Source organism: Coenobita brevimanus, chromosome 14, assembly GCF_032717465.1.
Source record: "Coenobita brevimanus isolate Jiangsu-jjx chromosome 14, ASM3271746v2, whole genome shotgun sequence".
In the NCBI taxonomy this organism is placed as follows: domain Eukaryota; kingdom Metazoa; phylum Arthropoda; class Malacostraca; order Decapoda; family Coenobitidae; genus Coenobita; species Coenobita brevimanus.
In genome coordinates this window covers 23,181,663-23,196,273 of record NC_136967.1, presented here as the reverse complement: position 1 = coordinate 23,196,273, position 14,611 = coordinate 23,181,663, and the positions used below count along the sequence as shown (strand labels likewise).

At 41.0% G+C, this 14,611-nt stretch overlaps 1 protein-coding gene across 1 annotated transcript in view; it reads left to right on the top strand.

Annotated features, from left to right (window-relative positions):
• axo (axotactin) overlaps nucleotides 1–14,611 on the top strand; it is a 106,029-nt gene that overhangs the window by 67,209 nt on the left and 24,209 nt on the right. Inside the window, 4 exon segments of the mRNA XM_080265183.1 lie at nucleotides 531–677; nucleotides 4,774–4,927; nucleotides 8,933–9,125; nucleotides 10,953–11,106. Coding sequence (XP_080121309.1) covers nucleotides 531–677; nucleotides 4,774–4,927; nucleotides 8,933–9,125; nucleotides 10,953–11,106 — 648 coding nt within the window.

Genomic DNA, 14,611 nt, shown 5'->3' with positions numbered 1-14,611 from the left:
TCGGCTGGAATAAGTCTTGCATCCGGTTCCAGCCAGTTGATTTACGGATAACTAAACAACACGGAGGGGGTGGGGGGACACAGAACCTTTTGAAATCTCTTGTTTCCTTGTAATAGCAATCCTTGTTACGGCAGGGAATTATTAAGTCATATGAAATTCATATTAGACCGAAATGTACTTAATTAAAGAATTTATGAACTAGCTTCAAATGATAATGGTATGAGTCTTGACATCACTGTTCGTCTAAGGCAAAGTGTTGTGGGTGAACTAGGCAGGAGCATCTTGTTTCTCCTACATAGGTATACAGTTTATGGATCCACCCGTTTATCATTGTAATGGACTGTCATTATGTAGGTATACAATGGATGAGCGAGTTTGTTACTAGTTTTCGTGGCACCGCCTAATCCATTGTTCCCTACCTTAGGCAGTGTAGAAGATGTGAAAGACAACTGCAACTACTCAGTGTCTTTTATTATGCATTAGCATGATGTTAGCTTACGACAATGATGTTCTTCCTTGTGGTTGTGCAGTGGAGAGTGTGAAGAACACCTGCAGCATGGCGTGTGACCTGAAGCCTTGTCTGAATGGGGGCAAATGCACTGAGGACTTCCAGTACTTCAATAACTTCCACTGTGATTGCTCCGGCACCTCCTACACCGGCCCCATATGCAGTTCAGGTGAGTTTTGCTCCTCTGGAGCATGATAATAACTCTGTATTTTATTTTTGCAACTATCACACGAAATTATTCCGTTGTTGATAGCGCCCTGTAGTAAAGGATAAAGAAAATACAGCAACCCCTCCTTTTTTTTTTTCTTTTTGCATTTCCATTCCGGCAAAATTACGACACTGTATTTCATTCTTGCATCCACCAGACATTTGAATTCTGTGCCGGAGAGTGACCATATTGAAGGAATTAGAAACAATCTCCTAATAATATTTCACTTTTTATCATAATTAATATTCTTTCTCACTATACACCACTAATTTCTTCCTCGTGCAAAACATAAACGTCTTTACTCCGATGACTTCGATTTATCTTATTTTTGCGATCTCTAGGCGATTTTATATACCCTTCGAGACACTTTTTATACTGGACAGGTTAGGTGTTACAATCTCTAGTAACACCATCACTACAAGGGATCCCCCTTATTTTTAATCATATTGTCTTTTGGTGACCTGACTAAAACTAGAAAGATGTCTTGGTAAGGAAGGGATTACCATATTGTTGTTGTTGTTGTTGATCAACCCCAGTCTGTCTGGCCGAGCAGACACAACAAGCTCAGGCACGCAAATGCCCCCGCAGGGCCATCCCGTGTGGTGAATGGGTGTTCTTTTGCGGCAAACAGCGCCTCGCTACAGCTAGGCACAGGGAAAAGTGTGGAGATTCCTGGATGGACGCCACATTTGCCTTTCCCCCCCAGTTAACAGGGGCACTATAGCAGACTCCACTTCACTCCGTAGTTTATTTATATAGCTACCGTCCAACGATGAGAGCGGTTTCCTAAGTTACAAGAAACCATGAGGCTTGTCCCGTAGTGTAGAGCCACCTGAAGTGGAATGATGAGTATTAAAATATGACAGGAAGGAAAGGGAGAAGAAGGAAGAGAGGAGGGAAGACACAGAGACAGAATGAGGAAGGGGAAGGAAGAAGTAGGCTGCACTATAGCATGTGAGAGGAAGATGGACGCCACCATCTACCTAAAGCATTTGGTAAGGAGTCTCTTGAATCTGACAAACTAACCCTATTGCCTTAGGCTACTGACGCATCCTTCTCACACCTCAACCCCCACCCCCCCAGCCGCAGCCACGTAACCCTACAACCCACATTTCTCCCCTACCTTCCAGTATTAATATTGGAGGAAAGGAGGGGCTGGAATGATGATGATGATATGTTTCATTTTCTTTGATCATTTCATCACCATGGAAAGAGCTGACCAGGACTTATAATGGTAGTATGGGGAGGAGTCGGAGGTATTTATATATATATATATATATATATATATATATATATATATATATATATATATATATATACACACACCTCTGTGGTACAGTGGTAAAGTGTGCGTTTCGTACAATGAAGAACGAGGGTTCGCGCCCCGCCAGGGTAATAAACTTTGGGAGCGTTCTTCTGGCCATGTACTACTTTGGCGAACATAAGGGGTGCTGTGGTTGAACCAGTGTCGCATAATATAAAGTATGCTTGCACCCAGTCGGCTTGCGCGGGCCGAATATACTTGGTTCACAGACTACACACACATCCAAAGCCACTCCAACACTACAGTTACACTTGCAAGCACTTCTAACCCTACATACAATCTCTACAAGACAGCCTAAGCCACTTGGTAGAGATACTTTGGCTGTATCGTCCCGACTTCGGTCGGGTTAGGCCTGCCCTGCAGTGGATACTCAAACGGATGATGAGATGATATATATATATATATATATATATATATATATATATATATATATATATATATATACTGGAAATTGTCAGAGTGAGAGGAAGAGGGAGACCGATGAAGAGATGAAAGGATGGTGTGAAAAAGATATTAAACGTAGTCTAATCACTCAGGAAAGTGAGAGGCATGACTGGAACAGAGCAACTTGGAATGAAGTAGACTATGAGATTATAAAGCCCGGGTCACACGAGCACTTTTTTCGGCAATAAATAGCCGGCAACACAAACTCGGCTGAAACTCGGCTAGAATTGCCGATATTTTGGTGAGTCGGTCGTGTCCGTCTTTTATTGCCGATTTTCGGCAATACTACGGAGCAGAATTGACAACTGATGCTTCACCTGAGAAATTTGTGAAGCTTTTATATATGATTAATCAAGCCAATGCTCATTAAAAAGTTATATTATATATATGTGAGGGTGGCAGACATAGTGAGTACTGTCTTGACCTCTGTACAGTATTGTGAGAAGACAATCATAGAGACCTGTTGTGTGAGAATAAAAAAAATTTGTTTAAAAATGCTATTTTGTCAGCTATTGATTCAAGTACAGGCACAGTATCCAAATATTATACAATCTATTGTTTAAGCTGAAAGCAAGACAGTCACAGTACGAAAAACAAAGGTGTACCAGCGTGCAGCAAACTCCAAGTGAACATCTCTTCAAAACAATTCGTGATGGCAAACATAAAGAAGAAAATGGCTTGGTGTCGGTCTTCTGAGGCCTCATTACTTCCATATGTGAGGCAGAATCCATGTCTGTGGGACCCAAGAGATCCTCTTTATCACAAAACCAAGCTGAGGCAGGAGATTTTCAAAAATATTGCAGCCACTATCATGGAAGAATACCCAGAACTCTCACAGCTAAATGGAGGTGAGAACAATTTACATATGAAAATATTTCATAGTATCTAAGACTGTAGTTACCTGTATTTACTATTATGTTTATCATAAAGAAGGTAGCTTGGATGGTAAACTTTTACAAGTAGCCAGTACACCCCTTGCCCCCCTTCCACAACACTTTCTGGTGTATTTTGATGAGTAATTTTTTTCTTCCCATTTTTGTATTGGAAATACGTAATTTTGCAAAATCTGCTCTTAGTCCACATTATTGCAGGTGGACATAATATACAAAAATACCAAAATTTGGAAATACTTCATATGGGTTTCTTTAATAGGCCTAGATGTGGATGAGTATTTAAGAAGTTTTAGTGTCAAATGGTAAATACCCCTTTTTCAACAGCAACCATCATAAATTACCAGGGCAGTCACTGTATGAAATGACTTTCAGATTCAGTTCAAGGATAGGTTATTCAGTTGGTTAGATTTTTTTTTTTTAATAGAAATCAGTATTATCCCTGAATCACACACCCACCCACACACACAAATGTTCACCCAAAAATTGAAGTTGACACCAAAACTTCTTAATTGGGCTGCCCAACAAGGTACCAGACAAACTTACCTGATGCTAAATAACAAAGTGTCAAGGTTAGGCGTTCGTTGGCAGTCACTGCTTCATGCATGTTGGTATTCTGCTTTTCAATTACTGGAGTGACCAAGGTAAGGAGCTCTTGGAACTGCGCCTGGTCTAGCCTAATCCAGTTTCTCAGGCTGGCTGGATCTTCTTCTCTTAGCTCCCTCATCAGTCTGAAAGCCATACTCTCTTCTTTCCTTCTCTGTAGCCACTCACGACTCCACAGACGCTTCCTTCCTTTCTTCTTTTGCTTCTTTTTCTTCAGAAGTAATAACATAGCATAAGCAGCTATATTATCATCCATATCTGTGATGTTGTTGTCTACCCCCTCCAGTCAAATCAAACAGACCTGCTTTAGCTTGTTATTGTGCACGTACGACTCGGTCTGGCACCGAATAAACAGTTGAGCCGAAATCAGGAACAAACCTGGCTAACTACGTGTGACCAGACTCGGCTTCATATTCTCACAAAATCGGCTTGGCTGTATATTGCCGATTATTTATTGCCGAAAAAAGTGCTCGTGTGACCCGGGCTTAACTCTCTGTCAGTACTCTTAAACAGACAAGAAGTGATATATCTTAGGTAAACTTCAGTGGTCAGCGGTGCGTGCATGTAGATGTTTCAGTTTGCTTCAGTGCAAACTTTTGTATACAACAGCTGACGGACAGAGGGAGTAAATGATGCTGCTTTTTTCTTCTTTTTTTTTAATGCAAGAAGAAGGAACCAAAGGCCAGGGGCTAAGATTAAAACGATTAATATTTTATTTCGATTCGTTTATTCATCTCGTTTTATGATTTCATTAATCTACTGATTCACTTGTCTATATATTATTCCCCTTCAGAGATTGCGTACACGTTCTCTGGTCGTGAGTGGATCAGCCGTTACGCCACAGTGTCGCCCATCATGGAGGAGGTCACGATGGAGCTGGCCTTCTCAGCATCCAAGCGACACCAACAGCCGCAGCTCGTGGCACTACTCAGATCCACCGACAAAGAGTAAGTCTGCTCTTCATGATGGGTTGAACAGATAGGAGATTTAGTTTTACGAGTTGAACTCTCTCTCTCTCTCTCTCTCTCTCGTTTATTAATACTATCGTCCTCTTCACCACCATCATGATGACCCTGTTTTTCGCCAGTGAGACAATAACAATCGGTGTTAGTAGATTTTGAGGTATCAGGGACAGTTCTCTTCGACCTTCACCAATCCAACAGCTCAGACAGTAAATGAGTGATGGCGGTCATTGTACTGTGATGAACGAGATAAATTTTCAAGAATTGTAGCCTACTGTCTTTTAAGTTTTGTAGACGTCCTTTTCTTCAGTTGTATACTTAAAATTTGCATGATTGAAGAAAGCCTGGTAGTCTACTGGTGTAGGGCAACAGTCGGGGTTCGAGTCACAGAGAGGCGACTGGAGTTTCTATCGTAATGTTACCATAGGTTGAAATAGCCTAACACTGGGTTCCTGCGCCTTACAAGGGAGGAGTGGAGTTCGGTGTGTGTGTGTGTGTGTGTGTGTGTGTGTTACATCACTGGGCACTTAGCTGATAGATGATGTGCCTGTCATGCTTTCCTGCTTCTATTGTAAAAAATGTTTATTATTGTTGACTTCCTTTGGGAGAATAGAAAAATAATCAGATGACATCTGTATGAACAAGCAGTTGAGCCGCCCAGTTATATCGATGCCACCACATGAAAGTGGCTTTCCTTAGCACCTATTGAATCCTGCCTAAGTTATATAAAATAGAGAAACACTTAGGTTACCAATATGATAATAATTGTGATGATGATGATGATGATGATATTTGCATAAGATGATGCGAATGGCAACGTTCATGATGATTTGCACGATGAACATATAGATGATAATGATGAAACAATGATTACTTTACTCTGACAATGCCTATCAGTCTCAAAAACAAGATGTCGAATACGAGCAGAGGTATCATCACACGTCACTAATACTTTTACTTTGCCTTACTTGACAATATATATATATATATATATATATATATATATATATATATATATATATATATATATATATATATATATATATATATATATATATATATATATATATATACAGGTCCGAAGTAAAATGGCACTAGGAAAGCAACAAATGACATCACTGAAAGAAAAAAAAAGGTGAAATAATTGAATGCAGAGATAAGATGGTGAAGAGAGTTGAAGAATTTTACAGAGAACTGTATGCATCAAAGACACTAGTACCAATAGCTAACTTTTCAGTTGACACAAGCGAAATACCTGAGGTAACACCAGACGAAGTAAATATTTGTCTTAAAAATATGAAAAGTGGGAAGGCTCCGGGAGAAGATGGAATAGTAACAGATTTACTGTTGGATGCCGGAGTAGAAGTACAAAATAGGCTTGCTCACTTATTTACCCACTGTATAAAACAGAAGAAAATTCCCAAAACATGTTGTAATGCAATAGTTATTTTACTCTACAAGAAAGGTGACTCAAAAGATCTTAGTAACTATCGACCCATTAACTTATTATCAGTCATTTACAAACTCTTCACTAAAGTCCTTACGAACAGAATAACAACAATTTTGGAGGAAAACCAACCTCGTGAACAGGCAGGATTCCGAAGCGGGTAGGCTATTCGACCACTGATCATCTACATACAATGAACCAGCTAATTGAGAAAACTATAGAATATAATAAACCACTTTGCCTAGGTTTTGTTGATTACGAAAAGGCTTTCGACTCAGTGGAGCACATAGCAATTATAAATTCATTGCGAGAACTAGGAGTGAATGAGAACATTGTAAACCTGCTCGAAAACATATATAAAGAGGGAACTGCTACAGTTAAATTACATAAGGACTCAGAAAAAATTAAGATTGAGAAGGGCGTGCGTCATGGAGATACAATTTCACCAAAATTATTTACAGCATGCCTAGAAAGTATTTTCAGAAAGCTAGACTGGGAAAACAAAGGAGTGAACATTGATGGAGAAAAGCTAAACCACTTAAGATTTGCAGATGATATTGTCCTAATCTCCGAAACAGCGGAGGCATTGCAAGAAATGTTAAATGACCTGAACAGAGAAAGTCTGAAAGTAGGACTAAAGAAGAACCGAAGTAATGTTTAACCCACAAACACCAAAGAACGTTATCAGAATCTGCGAAGAATTTCTTCAAGAAGTTAAGGAGTACAACTACTTGGGACAAAGACTAAAATTAACGAAAGATCATGATAGCGAAATAAAATGACGCATTACAATTGGATGGAAAGCTTTCGGTAAACATAGAGACATTATGAAAAGTAGCTTGCCTGTTTGTATGAAACGAAAAGTATATAACGAATGTATAATTCCAGCTATGACGTATGGTTGTGAGACCTGGAAACTGACAAAATCAATGGAAAATAAATTAATCCTTTCTCAGACAGCAATGGAAAGGTCAATGTTGGGAATATCTTTACGAGACAGGAAAAGATCAACTTGGGTGAGAGAACAGACTAAAGTCAAAGATATTATAGAAGTTATAAAAGAACAGAAATGGAGGTCGGCAGGCCATATACTCGTAGCAAGAATAATAGTCCAGGCCCTTAGGGACTAAATTGTGCAGATTTGTCTACAAGCACCAAATTTGGCTCAGATGTAGACCAGAACATACTTATTTCATTTTTGGAGAGCGCCAAGCCCAGCGCTCACTCGGGCCGCCATGTTGGCCAAATCCAAAATGGCTGCCAGCCGATACATGATTGTATCACAACTTCGTAACCAAAAGTCGTAGAATCATGAATGAACTCACTTTTTATAGGTTTTTGACCTCAAGGATTCCAAATTTGACCTCTGTTTTGACATTCTTGGTCATTATAACCCCCCAATGGCATATAAAACGTCAAATGAGATCAAAACTAAGCCAAGTAAACACAAAGTTTTATTTAAATCATTTAATGTTCAACTCCCGAAATACTCCAGGCCCTATATGGCAGATTTGTCTCCAAGCACTAAATTTGGGCCAGATGTAGACCAGAACAGACTGATTTCAATTTTGGAGGCCTTTACCTTTTGATGTGAACAACATAAATGTGGGCACTTGCGAGAATGCTACTGCACAAGTGTGTTACAAGGGTGCTGAGCACCAATCACATAGGAACTATAAGAAAACATCACTGCTGCAAGATCTAATTGATTCTAATCTAGGTATCGTCATTGAGTTCATTCATGATTCTACGACTTTTGGTTACGAAGTTGTGATACAATCATGTATTGGCTGGCAGCCATTTTGGATTTGGCCAACATGGCGGCCCGAGTGACCGCTGGGTTTGGCGCTCTCCAAAAATGAAAAAAGTACGTTCTGGTCTACATCTGAGCCAAATTTGGTACTTGTAGACAAATCTGCACAAAACCCTCCTCATAACTCCCTAAGGGCCTGGACTATAAGGGATAACCGAAGGAGTAAGAGGCTGAAGAACTGGACACCAAGAGAATGCAAGCGGAGCAGAAAAAGGCCAGACATGATATGGAGAGATGAGATGGAGAAATTTGCAGGGAAAACGTGGCAAAGATTGGCTCAGTCAAGGAATTCGTGGAAAAGGCTGGGGGAGGCCTTTGTTCAGCAGTGGACTAGTTATGGCTGATGATGATGATGATGATGATTATATATATATATATATATATATATATATATATATATATATATATATATATATATATATATATATATATATATATATATATATATATATATATGTTTACCGGTATATGTATAATATGTCGAAAAAGAACAATCAGTTCATCCCACAGATTGTGACGATGATAATGTTTATTTTGACAGCAGTAATGACTTAAAAAAGCGAGATGTGAAGTATGAGCAAACGATTCATGACCTAGAACTATAAAACAATAAAGACGATGATTATAGAGGTGAAGACGATAATAATGAAGTGATGTTTAATTTCTTCTGATAGCACTAATCATTACAAAAAGCGGAATGTGAAGCGAGAGCAACTGGTTCATCCTACAGAAAGCCCTTCGACTATATGCTGGTTGCCGTGGAACCTACCGGAGCCATCCTAGTGGAGGCGCAGCTGGAGGACCTAGACACTGAGAACGTGCTGGGGGTGAGGGTCACGCCGGGCATCAAGGGAATGTCCGCCTACAATGGTCTCCGCCATTACGTTGTCATTCAGTGGACCGAGGGAGAGCTGAGGGTTAAGGTAAGGGTAATATGAAAGTATAGTCTGCTGGGAAATGAGCTGCAGTTAAGGTACTCTGTATTCCTATGTGGACTGAAGGTGAGCTAAGGGTTAAGGTAAAGTTTGGATTATGGAAGCTTAATCTTATTTGGTGAATGCTAAGATTATGGCAGTCTAGCATGACTGTGGTGAAGGCTACGATTTTAGTAGTCAAGTCTTATGTGGCAGTGGTTACCTTCATGTGAGTCTGATGTGGCGAAAGCTACGACGATGGCAGTCTTATGTGCTGAAGGTTACGATGATGGAAACCTTATGTGATGAAAGTTACGATGATGGCTGTCTTATGCTGGCAGTTTTCTGCGATGAAATCAATGATGATGGCAGTCTTTTGAAATGAAGACTGCAGTGATGGCAGACTTATGTGATGAAGTCAGATGTTGGCACTCTATGTAATGAAGCGTATTGTAATGACACTCTTATGTGATGAATTCTACGTTGATGACACTCAAGTCTTATCTAATATACTATAGCACTAGCCGTGTGTGTGTCTATGTGTGTGTGTATTCTGGGAAGCCGAAACTACACATTCAAATCGCACCAAAATTGACACAAAAATCGTAAAAAATTCGCTGATGTTAAAAACCTTGGTCCCATCACGATTGAAAAACTTTTACTGTATTTAATGAGCGATGAAAGTTTGACCAAAAAAGCCGCTCCCAGCGTGAGTGCGTGAAATTAGGGTTGCGTTCACAGTAGTTTTTGATGGCTTTAAATAAACGTGACTCGGATTACCTGAAATGATCGCAACGGGCGAGCGAAGCGCGAGGAATCGAGTGAGAAGCACGAGGAAACGACTGCGAAGCACGAAAAAGCGAGTGCACAGCGCGAGAGCCCTCCACAGGAGCAAGTGCGAGATCGCACTTGTGTATCGCTATGATCATTGCATTCTAGTCTCTCCATCTAAAAGATGCCTGACTGAACTCCGTTTTAAAAGAAATATATTCTTAGAACTACAGCAGCTACCACCTTATATGGAGTGCTGAAAGTGCTTACCACCATTCTGAGTACACAAACTTCTCGGTCCAGCATGCTCTTCCACCAAGACCATAGTATTTCCCTAGACATTATGTACTGGATCACGTTGCTGGGTCTTCTTTTCAGTTCATCTATAGTATACGGATATGTAGGACTAAAGAGTGAAATGAATATGTGCAATACCAATTCTCACTGCAGATCATTAATCTGTACCTATCTTGATTTTATTTATTAACATCCCCGTGTGAGTTAAACAGGCCCGTAGCCAGGGAAGGGGTCGAGAGGGTCGGACGCCTCCCGCCCCACCTGCCTAATGGTTCACTGTTTCACGGTCTTTCTTAAAATCACTGCAAAAAGAGTCACCCTCCGATGTTCAGAAGTTTTGTGCTGCTTCTCAACGTCGTTTATGCTTACACTCAGACTCCCATAGCAAGCATGCAGCAGACCTTTGACCAGCCGGCTGTTATGCAAGTCCAGATTCAGCAGAAAAGCCCTACCCCCCCCCCACTTCAAATAGTCTGGCTACGGGCCTGTTAAAATTTAATTTATAAAGTGTGAACAAGGAAGTTTGGTAGAAGTCAGTGAGGATAAGACATCACATTGTTTGATCCTCTTTGTATTTTGCTATCATGCAAAAACTGATATATATTTGTGTTTCAGATGGACAGGGAGACTCGACGGATGCTACCACTGAGAATTATATAAAACTTTTCCTCTTCACAGCTTTCCTGGGTGTTTTTATCGACTGGTCATCACACACTTACTATTTGACTCTCTGATGTTTATAAATCTTGAAACTTATTGCGTTTACAGGTGGACAGGGAGGCTCACGAGGTGGAGACACTAAGAACGATAGAACCCTTCCCTGCAGTGACCACCACCCCGACTGGCCTCTACCTGGGGGGCATAGAGCAGGGCATCGACAGCCGCTTCGATCACTACCACAGCTTCCACGGATGCATCTCCAGTCAGTTCATCAGTCGCTTCCTTCCTCCTTTATTCTCTCTCTCTCTCTCTCTCTCTCTCTCTCTCTCTCTCTCTCTCCTTCCATCAATCACTCCACTTTCTCCCTTTTTTCATCTCTCATTCTCAAACTTCCCCCTTCTCTCATTCTCTTCTTCACTTCCTCCAAGTGAATTAGCCCCTTCGCTACGATGACGTACTTTTCATTTTGTCCCGTTCAGCCGTAATATTTAATCTCACTTAGCTTTTGCTGCAGTCAGGCGATTTTATTCTGCTTAAGAGAGTACTCAGTAAACAGGGGGCTTATGAAGGGTATAGCTAAGCCGTCCTGTTGAGAAATTTACCCTGAATTTAAGAGCAATAATAAAACGAAATTTTCGTCATCAGGCTTCAAGGTCTGATTAGTCGATTTTTCATTCAACATTGGAAAGACATCTAGGGGTGAAGAGATGAATGAAGGCTTCGTCTACAGTATCCCTTCCAGTTCAAAAAGCCCCTCCCAAGCTGAACAAAATATTCCTGAGCAACAAGAATAACGTTAAGAGAAAGTATCGAAGTGAAAGGGTTAATGTAGCAGGTTGATATGTATACCATAGTGGGAACTCTATCACAAGAAATACTTTCAAAGCTCCTGTGTGTGTGTGTGTGTGTGTGTGTGTGTGTGTGTGTGTGTGTGTGTGTGTGTGTGTGTGTGTGTGTGTGTGTGTGTGTGTGTGTGTGTGTGTGTGTGTGTGTGTGTGTGTGTGTGTGTGTGTGTGTGTGTGTGTGTGTGTGTGTGTGTGTGTGTGTGTGTGTGTGTGTGTGTGTGTGTGTGTGTGTGTGTGTGTGTGTGTGTGTGTGTGTGTGTGTGTGTGTGTGTGTGTGTGTGTGTGTGTGTGTGTGTGTGTGTGTGTGTGTGTGTGTGTGTGTGTGTGTGTGTGTGTGTGTGTGTGTGTGTGTGTGTGTGTGTGTGTGTGTGTGTGTGTGTGTGTGTGTGTGTGTGTGTGTGTGTGTGTGTGTGTGTGTGTGTGTGTGTGTGTGTGTGTGTGTGTGTGTGTGTGTGTGTGTGTGTGTGTGTGTGTGTGTGTGTGTGTGTGTGTGTGTGTGTGTGTGTGTGTGTGTGTGTGTGTGTGTGTGTGTGTGTGTGTGTGTGTGTGTGTGTGTGTGTGTGTGTGTGTGTGTGTGTGTGTGTGTGTGTGTGTGTGTGTGTGTGTGTGTGTGTGTGTGTGTGTGTGTGTGTGTGTGTGTGTGTGTGTGTGTGTGTGTGTGTGTGTGTGTGTGTGTGTGTGTGTGTGTGTGTGTGTGTGTGTGTGTGTGTGTGTGTGTGTGTGTGTGTGTGTGTGTGTGTGTTTTAACAACTCTGCTGTTGTCTAGTCTTTGGTTATTTCTTCATTGCATTATAATTTTTGGATCTCTTCAAGGACACTTGTTACTGGGTAGATTATAGCTAAGGCATCTATTCGAAGAGTTTAAAGTGAAAAAAGGATAACAGCGCAGAAAGTGTAATAAAAAAGATCAGGTCTCAGAAGGAAAGAGAGAGAGAGAGGTGTTGGAAAACCTGCAAGAATCATTGTACAGTAATAACATGTACTCTGCAGACATGCGTGTGATCTGTAAGGTCATTCCATCGGTGTGTATGTGTACCCTGTTTACGTACACGTGGTCTTTATGGTCTGTGCATATATCCGTAAACTTCGGAAATCCGGGTGGTCTGTATGTTCTGTGTATCTATGTCTGTGTGTAACCTGCAGACCGACGTGTAGTCTATGTGACCTGTGCATCTATGTCCACGTCCAAACTGCAGATGTACAGTTGTGGCCATAAATAATCACCTATCATCCTGTACCCCGTTCCTCAGACTGGCTCCCTTATGCGCGGCAAGTCACACTGGAGTAAGAAGGGATGAGAGGGAGGGGGCCAGAGAGAGAAGGGAAGGCGGGTGGGAGGAAGAGCGATGGTGCTGGGATGGAGTGAGGGAGGGAAGGGGGGTAGGTAGGGGAGGGAGAATGAAATGCGAAGTTGTGGCCACATAATTTGTCTATTTTCTTTCATTCAGGGCATCATATAAAGGAGTTACTATTCGGTAGATAATGCTGCATTTCATCTTGTATAGCGGCGTCAGATAACAAGCTTTAGATAGGTGGTGATATCAAGGCCTGGCTCATGAGAGAAAAATACTGACGTGACAGATCAAACATTTGTGCGGAGCCAGATATTTGTGTTTATACGTGTATTTTGACTTCAGACGCAGAATGGAATCTAGATGGCTTTGACTTCAGTAATGTTTGTGTAAGAAACGTCTTCTACCCTTACATGTAATTAATATTTGGAACAAAATATTATATGCAACCTTTGACATAGCTCTGTCCACAGTAAATATGATCACCCTCGCAGTATACACCCCCTCTATACATTCACCATCATGTCAGTTCAATAATTATTTAATGACATTCTCTATATGAAAAGGCTATTTAAAATTATTGTGCATAAAAGGTAAATAAATTTGATGTCTGTGCTCGTGGGTGGCTATGGTAACGGTATCCCTCATAATCTGTTAGAGGGAAAATGAAACAAAATCCTACCCAAACTCCCAAAATATATCTATGTCAATGTTTACTGACACTGGTCAAGCCAAAGCAACCAGAGAAGCCTTAATAACTAGGCCAGTGGCCTCATGCCCTAAAAACCTCAAGCAGGCGTCGAGGCACCGGGGAAACAATGTTGTTGATGGTTTGCTGGTTTCATTTGAACAGCTGCCACTCGTCTTTGGTGTGCTGGAGGAGGCGGGCCAGTGTCCTGTCGTTCTCTGGCTTCCACGCGTAAAGTGACCAGATTTATTGGAGTTAAAAGCAAAATAACTCAAAGTCAAATGGTCACCTCTTACGTGATTATGGCTTCTGGCAATAGATAGATAGAAAAGCGGGACATTGTCACGTGTGTGTGTGTGTATATATATATATATATATATATATATATATATATATATATATATATATATAGAGAGAGAGAGAGAGAGAGAGAGAGAGTGACATGCGAGTGTAAGTGACGACTTCTACGCAACACCTCACCCAGAGGCTGCTAATCAAACACTAACAACTCAAACGAACTCCAATGACCTTTACAGTACGGTACGGTGAATGGGCCGACCAAAGTTACCAGTTAGTATTACAGATTTTATATTAACAATTTGGTATTTCATTTGGTTTGGATAATGCATAATTTTACTCATTCACCATAATTTCATAAAAGGTCATGATATATCTAATGTAATAGTAATTTTCTAAAAACGGGACATTTTAGATAATTTGCACAAAAAGCAGGACATTTTAGTCACAAGTAAAAAAGCGGGACAGAGGTTAAAAAAAAAAAAAAAAAAAGCGTGCCTGTCCTGCCTAAAGGCGGGAGTCTGTCGCCTTGTCCACGCATTGACCCACGCAATCTCGATGGCTCTACCCTAATAATTGATCTCTCACGTCAGTATATTTTTCTCACAAGCCAGCCCTTGATATCACCACCTATCTAAAGCTTGT